The sequence below is a fragment of the Aegilops tauschii genome, chromosome 1 (genome assembly GCF_002575655.3).
Source record: "Aegilops tauschii subsp. strangulata cultivar AL8/78 chromosome 1, Aet v6.0, whole genome shotgun sequence".
In the NCBI taxonomy this organism is placed as follows: domain Eukaryota; kingdom Viridiplantae; phylum Streptophyta; class Magnoliopsida; order Poales; family Poaceae; genus Aegilops; species Aegilops tauschii.
The window spans coordinates 369,730,140-369,743,019 of record NC_053035.3 but is presented as its reverse complement, the minus strand read 5'-3'; the positions used below and the strand labels follow the sequence as shown (position 1 = coordinate 369,743,019).

Below are 12,880 nucleotides of genomic sequence, written 5' to 3'. Positions count from 1 at the left end.
GATGATCTCCAAGTAATGTATTCGGCCGTTGATCCAATGTCGTCTCCTTGGCTTCTGCGCATTTTAAATAATCTTTGTCCTCCACGTGTCGAGCGAATGTGGAAAGTATGGGTATTTTTGTGAATAGCACCCCGTCTACGCAAGGAAGAGCGCCTATTTAAAGAGATTGGATGCTAGATCCATTCAGCGCTACGCAGAAGAAATCCCCAGAGACTGCTTAGGAGAGACCATTCCAGCATGGCCAGCGTTCCCAGCTCCTCCGCTCGTCCCGGCCCAGAGAAAGGCGAGTGGGAGAGGTGTTCTGTGTCTCATAGCCAATTGAAGAAGTTGCAAACGCAGGGATTCCTTCCCTCTACAGATCTAGTCCCTGTTCGGACGGGGCTAGCTTCCTTCAATGAGGGGACTCAGGCAGAGGATTTCCCCAATCCGTCTGGGGCAGAGCGAGTGTGTTTTGTCCCCTACCTGCTAAGAGGCGTTGGATTTCCAATCCATCTGTTCCTCCAAGGACTTCTGGAGTACTGCGGCCTCCAGCTGCACAACTTCACTCCGGCCTCTATTCTGCACATCGCGGGTTACGTTGCTTTGTGTGAACTATTCCTGGGCGTCGAGGCTCATTTCGAGTTGTGGAGGAAGTTGTTCTGTCTCGTCCCGCGCAATCACGAAGGGTTAATATTTGAGGTGGGCAGAGCCGAAGTGTGGCGCGTCGCTGATACCAGATATCCATCCGGCACACCAAGGAAGGCACCAGATGGATGGCCCTCCGAATGGTTCTAAATTGAGGACGTCCCGCTTCCCGACCCAGTTTGAAAGGGTCTTCCCGAATTTGCGGGCGTCCAGCTGAAGAAACGCCACAGTTGGCGTCCCTGGAGTCTTGAAGAAGAAGACGGCGCGGAGGTTCGTCAGCTGATGAGCAAGATAAAAGAGCTCGCCTAGTCCGGGCTCACAGTAATCGAGGTTATGGCGATCTCCATAGCGTGAGGGGTTCAGCCGCTCCAATACAGAGGGCTTCCAATGTGGCACTACAATGGGGAGGACAACGCCTCTCGCTGTGGCTGGAAAGGTCCGGATACCCCTGCCGCTTTGGCTAAGATATTAGCCGAACTGTTCAAAGGGGAGGAAAAGGAATTTCTTCGCATCAAACTCAGACACGGGTACTCTATGTATAACCCTCCCAGTTGGGTAAGGCTTGACCCCTCTGTTTTTACTCCTTCCATCTCCGAATTGCCTTTGATAAATTTCTGGTTTGTTTGCTTATGACAGCACTGGCGAAAGGTCACCGAGGGATGTTATAGTCCCGCCCCACAGCCGGAGGACCACAACCGGGAGCTTGATCCCGCGTTTGAAGAGGATCTGGATATATTTGTGGTGCTCGCGGAGGGGGTGTTTTACCAGACGAGCTATGATGGCACAGAAGTGGCCATCATCGCCGACTACCCCGGTCTTCTTCCTGCTTCACAGGTAAGTAATCAAGAGACACCTCCTTTGAAAGGGTGCTCGTAAACTGCCTCACCCACTGCATTGTCACGCATTCTATAGGGGAGGCGTTTGACGATACCGAGGAAATCGGTTCCTGCGCCGGGCAGGCCTTCGAAGAGGAGGGCCAGCGAAGGCACCACCGGGCCCTCGCCGAGGAGGTACATATAAATATATTTTTCAGTGGCCGTGTCCAACTGTGACCTATGCGCCTGTTTGATTGCAGGAAAAAGGTTCGCCGAACTGTGTCCGGGGGTCCGGCCGGCGCGCTCCCGACAACCAAGATTTAGATCCAGTCGGGGAGATGGGAGCCAATGTAAGAACGAAGCCGGACTGCCCTTCGGCCGAGGGTTCGGACAATATGTCTGTTACCAACTCGGAAGTAGAGAGCGCCATGAATCATCGGCGCTGCAGAGCTGTTTTACGAGACTCGAAGTTCTCAGACAAGGCATTTAATGCCTTTAGCTCGGGCGATGCATACATCCGAGCTGCTCGAGACGGGCTTAGAAAAGCCACGAGGCAATATCTGACAGATGTGCAGGTAAGTTTTCTTTGTCAAAAAAGGATAGCCATATACCCGTAGCCCCCAGGAGTGAAAGCAGTTGGTACAACTGATTTAAGGACCATTGTATGACCAGGTTCTTATAGAGAAGAACAACCTGCTGACCCAATAGCTGGAACAATGTCGGGCGCAGCTAAATGCTGCTACCGCCGAACTGGAAAAGTCCAAAAAGGCGTCGCCTGGTAATTTCCCCTCCATCGAGAAAATATAATCATATGCCATTAATGCTAACGGTCCTGCCTATATAATGACATGATTGTTAGAGGAACTCAAAGAGGCACTGGAAGTCGCGCAAGCGAATGAACAAGAAGCCAAGAGGCTACATGGTGCGGGCGAATGTGTGCTGAAGCAGGCCATTGTTGAGAAAAACCAGCTCCAGGATTGCAAAACCCAGCTAGGCGAAGAGTTGAAGGATGTGCGGGCCCAGCTAGCCGATTCCGTGAAGGAGAACAAGAAGCTGCGGGGCGGCATATTCAGTATGTGTCCGAACTATTGTTCAAGTAGTTCAGAGATAGATAGAACTGATATAATTATGATTGCAGGTATATTAACGGGCCGTCCTGAAGAGGAGGTGTCCGGATTAGCTGGTGATCTGCTGCAAAGACTGTCGAGGTGCACGAGCATGCTCGGCTGGCCATGCGGAGTGTTGCCAAGGCCTTATGGCCATCCGCCTCCCCTCCAGGAAGTATAGAGGAGCTTGTAGAGCTGTTCAAAGGAGCGCGGTGGCGTATCCGATTATGGAAGATATCGGCCTGTCGAGAGGGTGCGCGAGAAGCTTGGGCCATGGTGAAAACTTGGTATACCAAGCTTGATCCTAATCACATGGCTCTGGTCGGACCGCTAGGGTCGAATGGGGAAGAAATTCCCGTTAGTTTAGTGTATGACCAAGTAGAGGTGGCCGCCAAATATTCCCAACAGGATTGTAAGTTAGACCGCCTATTGGACGGTATAGACAAGGAATTGTTTGAGTCCCAGTGATTGTGTACTTTCCTTACCCTATGTAATTCTAGCTGAATTGTATAGCATTTGTCATGGCAGACCTTTTCGCTTCAACCTCCAGACTCGATGGTGTGGAGTGTTTCCGAATACCCTCGCGGCCGATTAGACCGGGGTATGCTTGGAAAACTAGGCATAGGGGTCCTAGTTGCTTGAACAGACAAGTTGTATCCGGCTAGTTATGTTATATTACATTGAGATTGTAAGAAACATCTTCCAGGGAGAATAGTTCCGTTAAGGGTTCCTTTCCCTGGGTGTGCATGCATTAGTAGACATGTCCGAATTGTGATGTAAAAATCACAGTGTGTATAGCTTCTGGGGGTTCACAATAGAGTGAGTGCAAAGAGTATTTTTCATCCACCGACCGAATATTCCCTTAAGAACGCTAGCTTTCGGCTTCACCCAGTCTGAGGTACATATCTGGATAACCCGGCAGTAACAATCATAGAGGTTCTCCCTTTACTGCATAGCCGAACAATCGGGAACGTAGGGGTAAACACAGGAGCCAGGCAACCCAGCTTGGCCAAAACTTAAGTCATATCGATGCATATAATGGTGAAGAAAAGGCATACGGGAAGAACGCGTATGTATGATGAGCTTGATGCTCAGAAAATAGTATTACTAAGCTTCTGTTAAAGAAGGCCCTAGGTATGATGGGCGTACATATGTAAAAATTCGTACGTCAGCAGTGTTCGGTCAAGCCGAATGAGAGCTTTAAAGCGAAAAAAAGGAATTGTGTAAAAGGGAGAAAAAGTAATGGAAACTATAGGGGAGAAGGAGACTAACAAAGAGTTCGGCGCTAGGCATAGAACCTTCGGAGCCTGGCCGCGTTCCAGTGGTTCGGCTCTAGGCGATTGTCTGATGCGTTACGAAGACGATACGCTCCTCCGGTAGGAACTTCGTCAATTATGAAGGGACCCTCCCATTTGGGCTTGAGTTTGTTCTTTTTCTTCTCCGGCAAGCGTAGAATGAGTTCGCCAACATTGTAAGTCTTGGCCCGTACTTCTCTGCTTTGATATCTTCGAGCCTGCTGCTGATAAAATGCTGAACGGGCTTTGGCAAGGTCGCGCTCCTCCTCCAGGGCGTCTAGGCTGTCCTGCCGATCCAACTTGGCCTCTTTCTCTTTGTACATACGCACTCGAGGTGAGTCAAGTATAATATCGCAGGGCAATACAGCCTCTGCACCGTACACCATGAAGAAAGGTGTGTATCCGGTAGTACGGTTGGGTATGGTCCACAGCCCCCAAAGTACGGAGTCAAGCTCCTCGACCCAGTGTTTGTCTGATTCTTTCAAAGAACGCACTAGCCTGGGTTTGATGCCGCTCATAATAAGACCATTAGCTCGCTCGACTTGACCGTTTGTTTGCGGGTGGTAGACAGAGGCGTAATCGAGCTTAATGCCCAGATTAGCACACCAGGTTTTCACCTCATCAGCTATGAAATTGGAACTGTTATCAGTGATGTTGTTGTGTCGTACACCATAACGGTGCACCACATCAGATATAAATGTGATCACCGGTCCGGACTCGGCCGTTTTAACTGGTCTAGCCTCTATCCACTTGGTGAATTTGTCCACCATGACCAGCAGATATTTTTTCTTATGGCTTCCCCCTTTAAGGGGTCCAACCATGTCCAAGCCCCAGACCGCAAAGGGCCATGTAATGGGGATTGTTTGTAGGGCAGTTGGGGGCATATGGCTTTGGTTGGCGAAGAGTTGGCATCCAACGCATCGCTTGACGAGGTCCTGTGCGTCAGCCCGGGCCGTAGGCCAATAGAATCCTGTCCGGAAGGCCTTGCTAACAAGTGCCCGGGCTGCGGCGTGGTGCCCACCGAGACCGGTGTGAATTTCTGCCAAGAGTTTCCGCCCCTCCTCCTCAGAGATACACCTTTGAAGGACTCCGGTGGTGCTTTTCTTGTAGAGCTCTCCCTCGTGAACTTTATAGGCCTTCGAAGGCCAGACGATGCGGCGAGCCTCGTTCTGATCTTCTGGGAGCTCCTTCCTATTAAGGTAGGCCAGGAATGCTTCGGTCCATGGGGCAATTACTGCCATGATGAGGTGGGCCGATGGTGTTATTTTAGTGGCTGAGCCTCCGATGACGTCGGCGTGTTCTCTATCTGTGTTTGTGTTCGGAATGGGACTGTCGTTGCTGTCTCCCCCTTGCCACACCACGGATGGCTTAAAGAGCCTTTCGAGGAAGATGTTAGGTAAAATGGGGTCGCGCTTAGCGCCGATGTGAGCAAGGACGTCTGCCGCCTGATTACTTTCGCGGGCGGCGTGATGAAATTCGAGCCCCTCGAATCGAGCCGACATCTTCAAGACGGCATTGCGATAAGCTGCCATCTTTGGATCTTTGGCATCAAAGTATCCATTAATTTGGGATATTGCGAGGTTTGAGTCCCCGTGCACCTCCAGGCGTTGTATGCCCATTGATACGGCCATCCGAAGGCCATGTAGCAAGGCCTCGTATTCGGCTGCGTTGTTGGAGTCTTTGTATAATATTTGGAGTACGTACTGGATGATATCTCCTGTGGGGGACGTTAATACGACACCTGCCCTAGCCCTGCCAACATTTTGGAGCCGTCAAAATGCATCACCCAGTTGGAATATGCGCCGTACTCTTTAGGGAGTTCGGCCTCTGTCCATTCGGCGACGAAGTTAGCCAGTACCTGGGATTTGATGTCTCGACGTGGTTTGTACGTGATGTCGAATGGCAGGAGCTCAATGGCCCATTTGGCAATCTGGCCTATTGCATCCCGGTTGTTGATTATATCATTGAGGGGCACTTCGGAAGCCACCGTGATCGAGCACTCCTGAAAGTAGTGTCGCAATTTTCAAGATGCCATGAAGACTGCATATGCTATCTTTTCATAGTGAGGGTACCGGGATTTGCATGGTGTGAGGATGGTGGATACGTAGTATACCGGCTTTTGGAGCGGAAATTTGTGTCCGTCCTGTTCTCGTTCGACGACGAGCACGGCGTTCACCACTTGATGTGTTGCCGGTATGTATAGCAACATGGGTTCGCCTGCGTTTGGTGCAGCCAGGATTGGATTGCTTGCTAGGAGGGTCTTTATTTCCTCCAGTCCGGCAGTCGTCGCGTCTGTCCATTCAAAGTTATCCATGCGCCGCAAGAGGCGATAGAGTGGGAGTGCCTTTTCTCTTAATCTGGAGATAAAGCGGCTTAGTGCTGCCACGCACCCTGCCAGTTTTTGGACCTGTTTGAGGTCTGTTGGTGTAGCTAGCTGTGACAGAGCTCGGATTTTAGCCGGATTTGCTTCGATTCCTCTATTGGAAACTATGAAGCCCAACAGTTTTCCAGCAGGGACGCCGATGACGCACTTCTCCGGGTTGAGCTTAGTGTCATATGCTCGGAGGTTGTCAAATGTGAGGCGTAAGTCGTCTATTAGTGTTTCGACATGCCTAGTCTTAATGACGACGTCATCAACATAAGCTTCTACCGTTTTGCCGATCTGTTTCTCCATGCATGTTTGAATCATGCGTTCGTATGTCGCGCCGGCGTTCTTGAGCCCGAAGGGCATAGTATTGTAGTAGAATGGCCCGTATGGGGTAATAAATGTTATTGCAGCTTGATCAGATTCCTTCATTTTCATTTGATGGTATCCGTAATATGCATCGAGGAAACACAGTGAGTCGTGTCCTGCGGTGGCGTCAATGATTTGATCAATGCGGGGAAGGGGAAAAGGATCCTTAGGGCAAGCCTTGTTGAGATCCTTGAAATCGACACACATGCGCCAGGATTTATCTTTCTTTGGTACCATCACTAGGTTTGCCAGCCAGTCCGGATGCTTGATTTCTCTAATGAATCCGGCCTCAATGAGCTTGGCTAGCTCCTCCCCCATGGCTTGTCGCTTGGGTTCGGAAAAGTGTCGCAGTGTTTGCTTGACTGGTTTAAATCCTTTTAATATGTTGAGGCTATGTTCGGCCAACTTGCGTGGGATCCCTGGCATATCTGGAGGGTGCCAGGCAAATATGTCCCAGTTTTCGCGCAGGAACTCTCGTAGTGCGGCGTCAACTGTTGGTGTCAGTTGAGCTCAGATAGATGCTGTCTTCTTGGGGTCCGTTGGGTGGACCTGGAATTTGACTATTTCTTCTGCTAGTTTGAATGAGGTGGATTTGGGGCGTTTGTCGAGGATCACATCGTCCCTGTCCACTGTGGAGTGTAGTGCAGCTAATTCTTCGGCCGCGAGGGCTTCGGATAGCGCTTCCAGGGCCAGGGATGCGGTTTTGTTTTCAGCGCGGAGTGCTATGTCCTGATCACTAACGAGAGTGATTATACCGTTTGGTCCGGGCATTTTGAGCTTCATATATCCGTAGTGAGGTATAGCTTGGAAGCGTGTGAAAGCATCCCGCCCCAATAAGGCGTGATATGCGCTGCTGAAAGGGGACACTTGGAAGGTTATTTCTTCGTACCGATAGTTCTCCGGCGTGCCGAATACCACGTCAAGTGTGATTTTGCCCGCGCATCGCGCCTCCCGACTAGGAATAATTCTCCGGAAGGTTGTGTTACTTTGTTTGATGCGGCTCCTGTCTATTTCCATTTTATGGAGTGTGTCCTCATAAATGAGATTTAGTCCGCTACCACCGTCCATGAGGACCATGGTGAGTCGAAACCCATCCACGATGGGGCTGAGGACTAATGCGGCTGGTGCTCGTACTGTTCTGTACTTTGGTTCGTCACCGGCGTTGAATGTTATAGCCGTGTCGTTCCATGGGTTTATTACAGCAATTTGGCAGACTTCGTTGAGCTCACGAAGTGCCCGTTTGCGTTTGTTATTTGAAGCGAATGTCTCAAAGACTGTCAATACTCTTGGGTCGTCATCTTCTGGGGGGTACTGTTCTGGGGTGTCCTTTATAAGGATGTCCTCGCCACTCTTGGCTACCTGTCGTAGTATCCAACATGCTCTAAGGCTGTGGGTTGCCACAGTATCTGTTGTTGCATGTATTTTGCATGGGCCATCGAGCCACCCCTCCACAACGGTGCCGTGCTGTATGGCAGCTTTGTGTTTTTTGACTGTGGGACTGGGCGTGCCACGAGGGTACGCCCTTTTCACCTGTAGGGGGAGTTGGGTTGGGGCTGGTGGTTCCCAGCGAGCTGCCCGAGTTTCCCAGGCGCTTTCCATCGCACAGTACTTTTGTACGATGGTTGCTAAGTCAGCAAATTTCGGTATGCGGCGGCGATTGATGGCGTTGAGGATTCCTTCGTCCGCGCAATTTTTGCAGAACACCGATATTGCGTCCTCATCACGGCAATCTTTTACCTTGTCCTTGACATGGAGGAATCTGGCCCAGAAGTGGTGGATCTTTTCCTGAGACTGCTGTTTTATGCTCGTGAGAGCCTCTATATCCGGGTGGGTGGGTGGAATTAAATCTGAACCTCGACCTAACTGATTGGCCGGAATCTGACGATCTTTCGGACTGGACAGTCCGGGTTCCGGAATATCTTCTGATCGTTTGGGACCGCCGTCTGATGCTATGTTCGGAGGGCTGGTTGCATCCTTTCACGGGTGAGTATCCGGCTCTTCATGAATGGCGATCCGAACATAGTCCGTCTTCAATATAGAAGAGGACTCGCCCTCCTGCTCAACGACTACCGCAATCTGGTGGGTCACCGGCGGAGTTTCGGTTTCTCCCTGATCGGTTTTAGGCCCGATCTGATCATAGTCGGTGGCGATTCCCAAAGCAGCGATGCGATCTAGGAGCTCATTTAAGGACGAGAACTCAACTGGATCCATCTTCTTGGAGTGCTCGAAGTTGATGCGAAGGGGATTTTCGATGGCCCGAGAGGTCACCGTCGGCTCCGCGGCCGAACGGGCGATCATGGTGAAGTCGCCCAGCCGGAGGGTTCGGCCCGGGGCCAGAACTACCCCGGCAGTAATGTTGTCTTTAATGACAAGGTGAGCCATCGAGCCTTCCGTCGACGGCACAGTGGAACTCTCAATGAAAGCACCAATGTCGGTGTCAAAACCAGCGGATCTCAGGTAGGGGGTCCCGAACTGTGCGTCTAGGATCGATGGTAACACGAGGCGGGGGACACGATGTTTACCCAGGTTCCAGCCCTCTCTACGGAGGTAATACCCTACTTCCTGCTTGATTGATCTTGATGAATATGAGTATTACAAGAGTTGATCTACCACGAGATCGTAATGGCTAAACCCTAGAAGTCTAGCCTAAGTGAATATATGGTAATGAATGTGTCCTATCCGGACTATGCTCTCCGGTTTATATAGACACCGGAGAGATCTAGGGTTACATGGGGTCAGTTACATAAGAAGGAATCTTCATAGTTGGTCGCCTATTTTGCCTTCCACGCCAAGGAAAGCCCAATCCGGACACGGATATAGTCTTCGGTCTTCGTATCTTCACGGCCCATCAGTCCGACCCATGGATATTAGGCCGGACGCCCGAGGACCCCTTAATCCGGGACTCCCTCAGCAGGGGCTAGAGCCGTGCTCATCTCGGCCACCCAAGACAAGCTCTACTATGCCATGCAGCTCTGTTTCCAACGTTGCGAGAAGGTCTCCAACAACATCGTGGAGTACGAAGGCTTGATCACCGGCCTCAGGGCCGCGGCCGCCTTAGGAGTGAAGTGCCTTACCATCAAGGGCGACTCCCAGCTCCTCGTCAACTTCTCCAACCAAGTGTACGAGCCGAAGGATGAACACATGGAGGCATACTTGGCAGAGGTACGCAAGATGGAGAAACAATTCTTGGGCCTAGAGCTGCAGCACGTACCTCGCGGCACGAACAAGGAAGCCGACGATATCGCTAAGAGGGCGTCCAAACGCCAGCTGCAGGAGCTCGGCGTCTTCGAGGAGCGACTCTTCAAGCCTTTAGCAGCCCCTCCGGCTGGGGTGCCAACACCGCCTCAGGAGGAGCTTCCCCCGCCACCAACCTCGGGAGCCCCCGCCTGCGGCCCGACCTCAGGAGCACGCCTGCTCCTCGTGCTCGAGCCTCAGGAAGGGTGCTGGACCGAAGAATTCAAGGTGTACCTGCTACAAGGAACCCTGCCGGAGAAGGAGGAAGACGCGGAGCGCGGGACTCGGCAGGCCACAACCTACTGCATGCAGGATGATGAGCTATACCGAAAACGACCAAACGATGTTTCCTTGCGATGCATCTCCAGGGAGCAGGGGTGCGAGCTGTTAACCGACATACAGGGTGGGGACTGCGGACATCACTCGTCATCGCGCACCTTGGTGGGCAAGGCGTTCCGCAGCGGATTCTACTGGCCCACGACACTCAACAACGCAACCGAGCTGGTGAGATCTTGTGAAGCCTGCTAGTTCCATGCCAAGAAAATCCACCAGCCTACTCAGGGCCTCCAGACTATCCCACTCTCGTGGACGTTTGCAGTCTAGGGGTTGGACATCTTGGGACTGTTCCCTCGAGCACCCAGGGGCTACCGCTACCTCTATGTCGCCATCGACAAATTCACCAAGTGGGCGGAGGTGGAGCCAGTCCTTACCATCCCGGCTGGCTCGGCGGTCAAGCTCATCAAGGGCCTCGTGAGCCGGTTTGGAGTCCCTAATCGCATCATCACCGACAACGGCTCACAGTTCACCAGCAACCTTTTCAAAACATATTGTGCTAATCTTGGAACACAGATATGCTACGCCTCAGTGGCACACCCCAGGAGCAATGGACAAGCCGAGCGCGCAAACGCAGAGGTTCTGAGGGGCCTCAAAGCAAGGACTTTCAAGAAGAAGCTCGAAGCCTGCGGCAGGGGCTGGCTGGACGAGCTCTAGTCTGTGCTGTGGTCCATCCGCACCACCGCGACCAAGCCGACCGGCAAAACTCCATTCTTCCTCTTTTACGGAGCTGAAGCGGTTCTCCCACATGAGGTCAGGCATCGCTCCGCGCGGGTCTTGGCGTTTGACGAGGCACGCCAGGATGCCACGCGGGGGATGGATCTCGTGCTGGGAGAGGAACGCCACCGTCAATCCTCGCTCTGAGCTGCAAGGTACCAGCAGGTACTGCGGCGGTATCACTACCGCAGCGTATGCTCCAGGACGCTTGAGGTGGGTGATCTTGTCCTACGGCGGGTGCTCTCCGAGGAAGGGCTGCATAAGCTTTCACCCATGTGGGAGGGCCCATTTAGGGCCGCCCGCGTCTCCAGGCTTGGCGCCGCGCGCCTGGGGACGCAGGACGGGGTCCCCATCAAAAACGCCTGGAACATCCAGCACCTCCGGAAGTTCTACCCATGAAGCAAGGCCCAGTGCCTGTGAAGGTCTCCACTCGTGACACTCTCACGTAATAATGAGTGGGGCTGTACATGCCCCGGAGTCTCCAGAGTGCCGCCCTCCGGCCTCGGGGCACTACCAGGGAAAAGCCTAGCAGCAGCGCGGGTTTTAGTTATAGCAGTAGCGCGGGGTCCCGCGCTACTGATACGGCGCTACAGCTAACCAGTAGCAGCAACGCGTGTCTGCCTGCGATACTGCTATACAAGCGTAGCAGCAGCGAGCAGTATGAAAGCGCACTACTGCTCATAGCTCTAGCCCACTTTATTGGGCCGCGCTACTGCTAATGGCAGGCTGCTGCTAACTTTTCTCTACTCGCTACTGCTAATTGAAAGTGCAACTATCCCTGGGTGGTTTTGGTAATTCCTAACAACATATAGCTCATTCAGCTAATGCTATTCCAAGATAAATATTTCAGGAAAGCTCAATGTTTGGCATGGCATGGATTAGAAAGTGGACCCTTCAAAATGCTAATGACAAAGGATTGGCTCAAGCTCAAAGCACAAGACTCTACATTTTCTATTTTAGTGATCCAAGATCACATTGAGTCTATAGGAAAAGCCAATACTATTAAGAAGGGATGAGGTGTTGCTTAATGAGGATCTTGCTCAAAATGCTTAGTGATATGCTCCAAAAACCTCCACTACTTTCTCATATCCACATATGTCCTAAACCAAAAAGTCCAACTCGGCCGCACCGAATCTTTCCATCCGGAGCCACCGAGTTCAGTTGACATAGCCACTGCCAGAAACCCTAATCAATTCGGTCTCACCGATAGAGATCTCGGCCTCACCGAGATGGGATTGCAAACTCTCTGTTTCCCTTCGTAATGTCTCAGTCAAACCGAGATGAGCGATCGGTCCCACCGAGATTGCAATGCAAACTCTCTGTTTCCTTTTTGTAATGTTTCGGTCCAACCGAGATGAGCGAATCGGTCACACCGAGTTTGTCTGACCAACTCTCTATTTGGCTATTACCAAAATCGGTCTCACCGAGTTTGTGTAATCGGTCTCACCGAGATTACGTTATGCCCTAACCCTAATGACATCGGTCCCACCGAGTTGACATGTCGGTCCCACCGAGAATCCTAACGTTCACATTTTGAACTAAATCGGTCTGACCGAGTTCTCTGAATCGGTCCACCGAGTTTAGTGATTTGTGTGTAACGGTTAGATTTTGTGTGGAGGCTATATATACCCCTCCACCCACTCTTCATTTGTGGAGAGAGCCATCAGAACATGCCTACACTTCCAATACATATTTTCTGAGAGAGAACCACCTACACTTGTGTTGAGGTCAAGATATTCCATTCCAACCACATAAATATTGATCTCTAGCCTTCCCCAAGTTGCTTTCCACTCAAATCTTCCTTCTACCAAATCCAATCCTATGAGAGAGAGTTGAGTGTTGGGGAGACTATCATTTGAAGCACAAGAGCAAGGAGTTCATCATCAACATACCATTTGTTACTTCTTGGAGAGTGGTGTCTCCTAGATTGGCTAGGTGTCACTTGGGAGCCTCCGAAAAGATTGTGGAGTTGAACCAATGAGTTTGTAAGGGCAAGGAGATCGCCTACTTCGTGAAGATCTA

General features: G+C 51.5%; 1 protein-coding gene across 1 annotated transcript; it reads left to right on the top strand.

Annotated features, from left to right (window-relative positions):
• Positions 1-9,745: 9,745 nt before the first annotated feature.
• LOC109752152 (uncharacterized) lies at positions 9,746-10,336 on the top strand. Its single transcript, XM_020311028.1, has one exon. It carries the CDS (start codon positions 9,746-9,748, stop codon positions 10,334-10,336), a length of 591 nt encoding a protein of 196 aa, XP_020166617.1.
• Positions 10,337-12,880: the final 2,544 nt, after the last annotated feature.

What these genes read in the sequence shown, in the direction of transcription:
- LOC109752152 (XM_020311028.1), top strand. Translation starts at nt 9,746, where the DNA reads ATGGAGAAACAATTCTTGGGCCTAGAGCTGCAGCACGTACCTCGCGGC.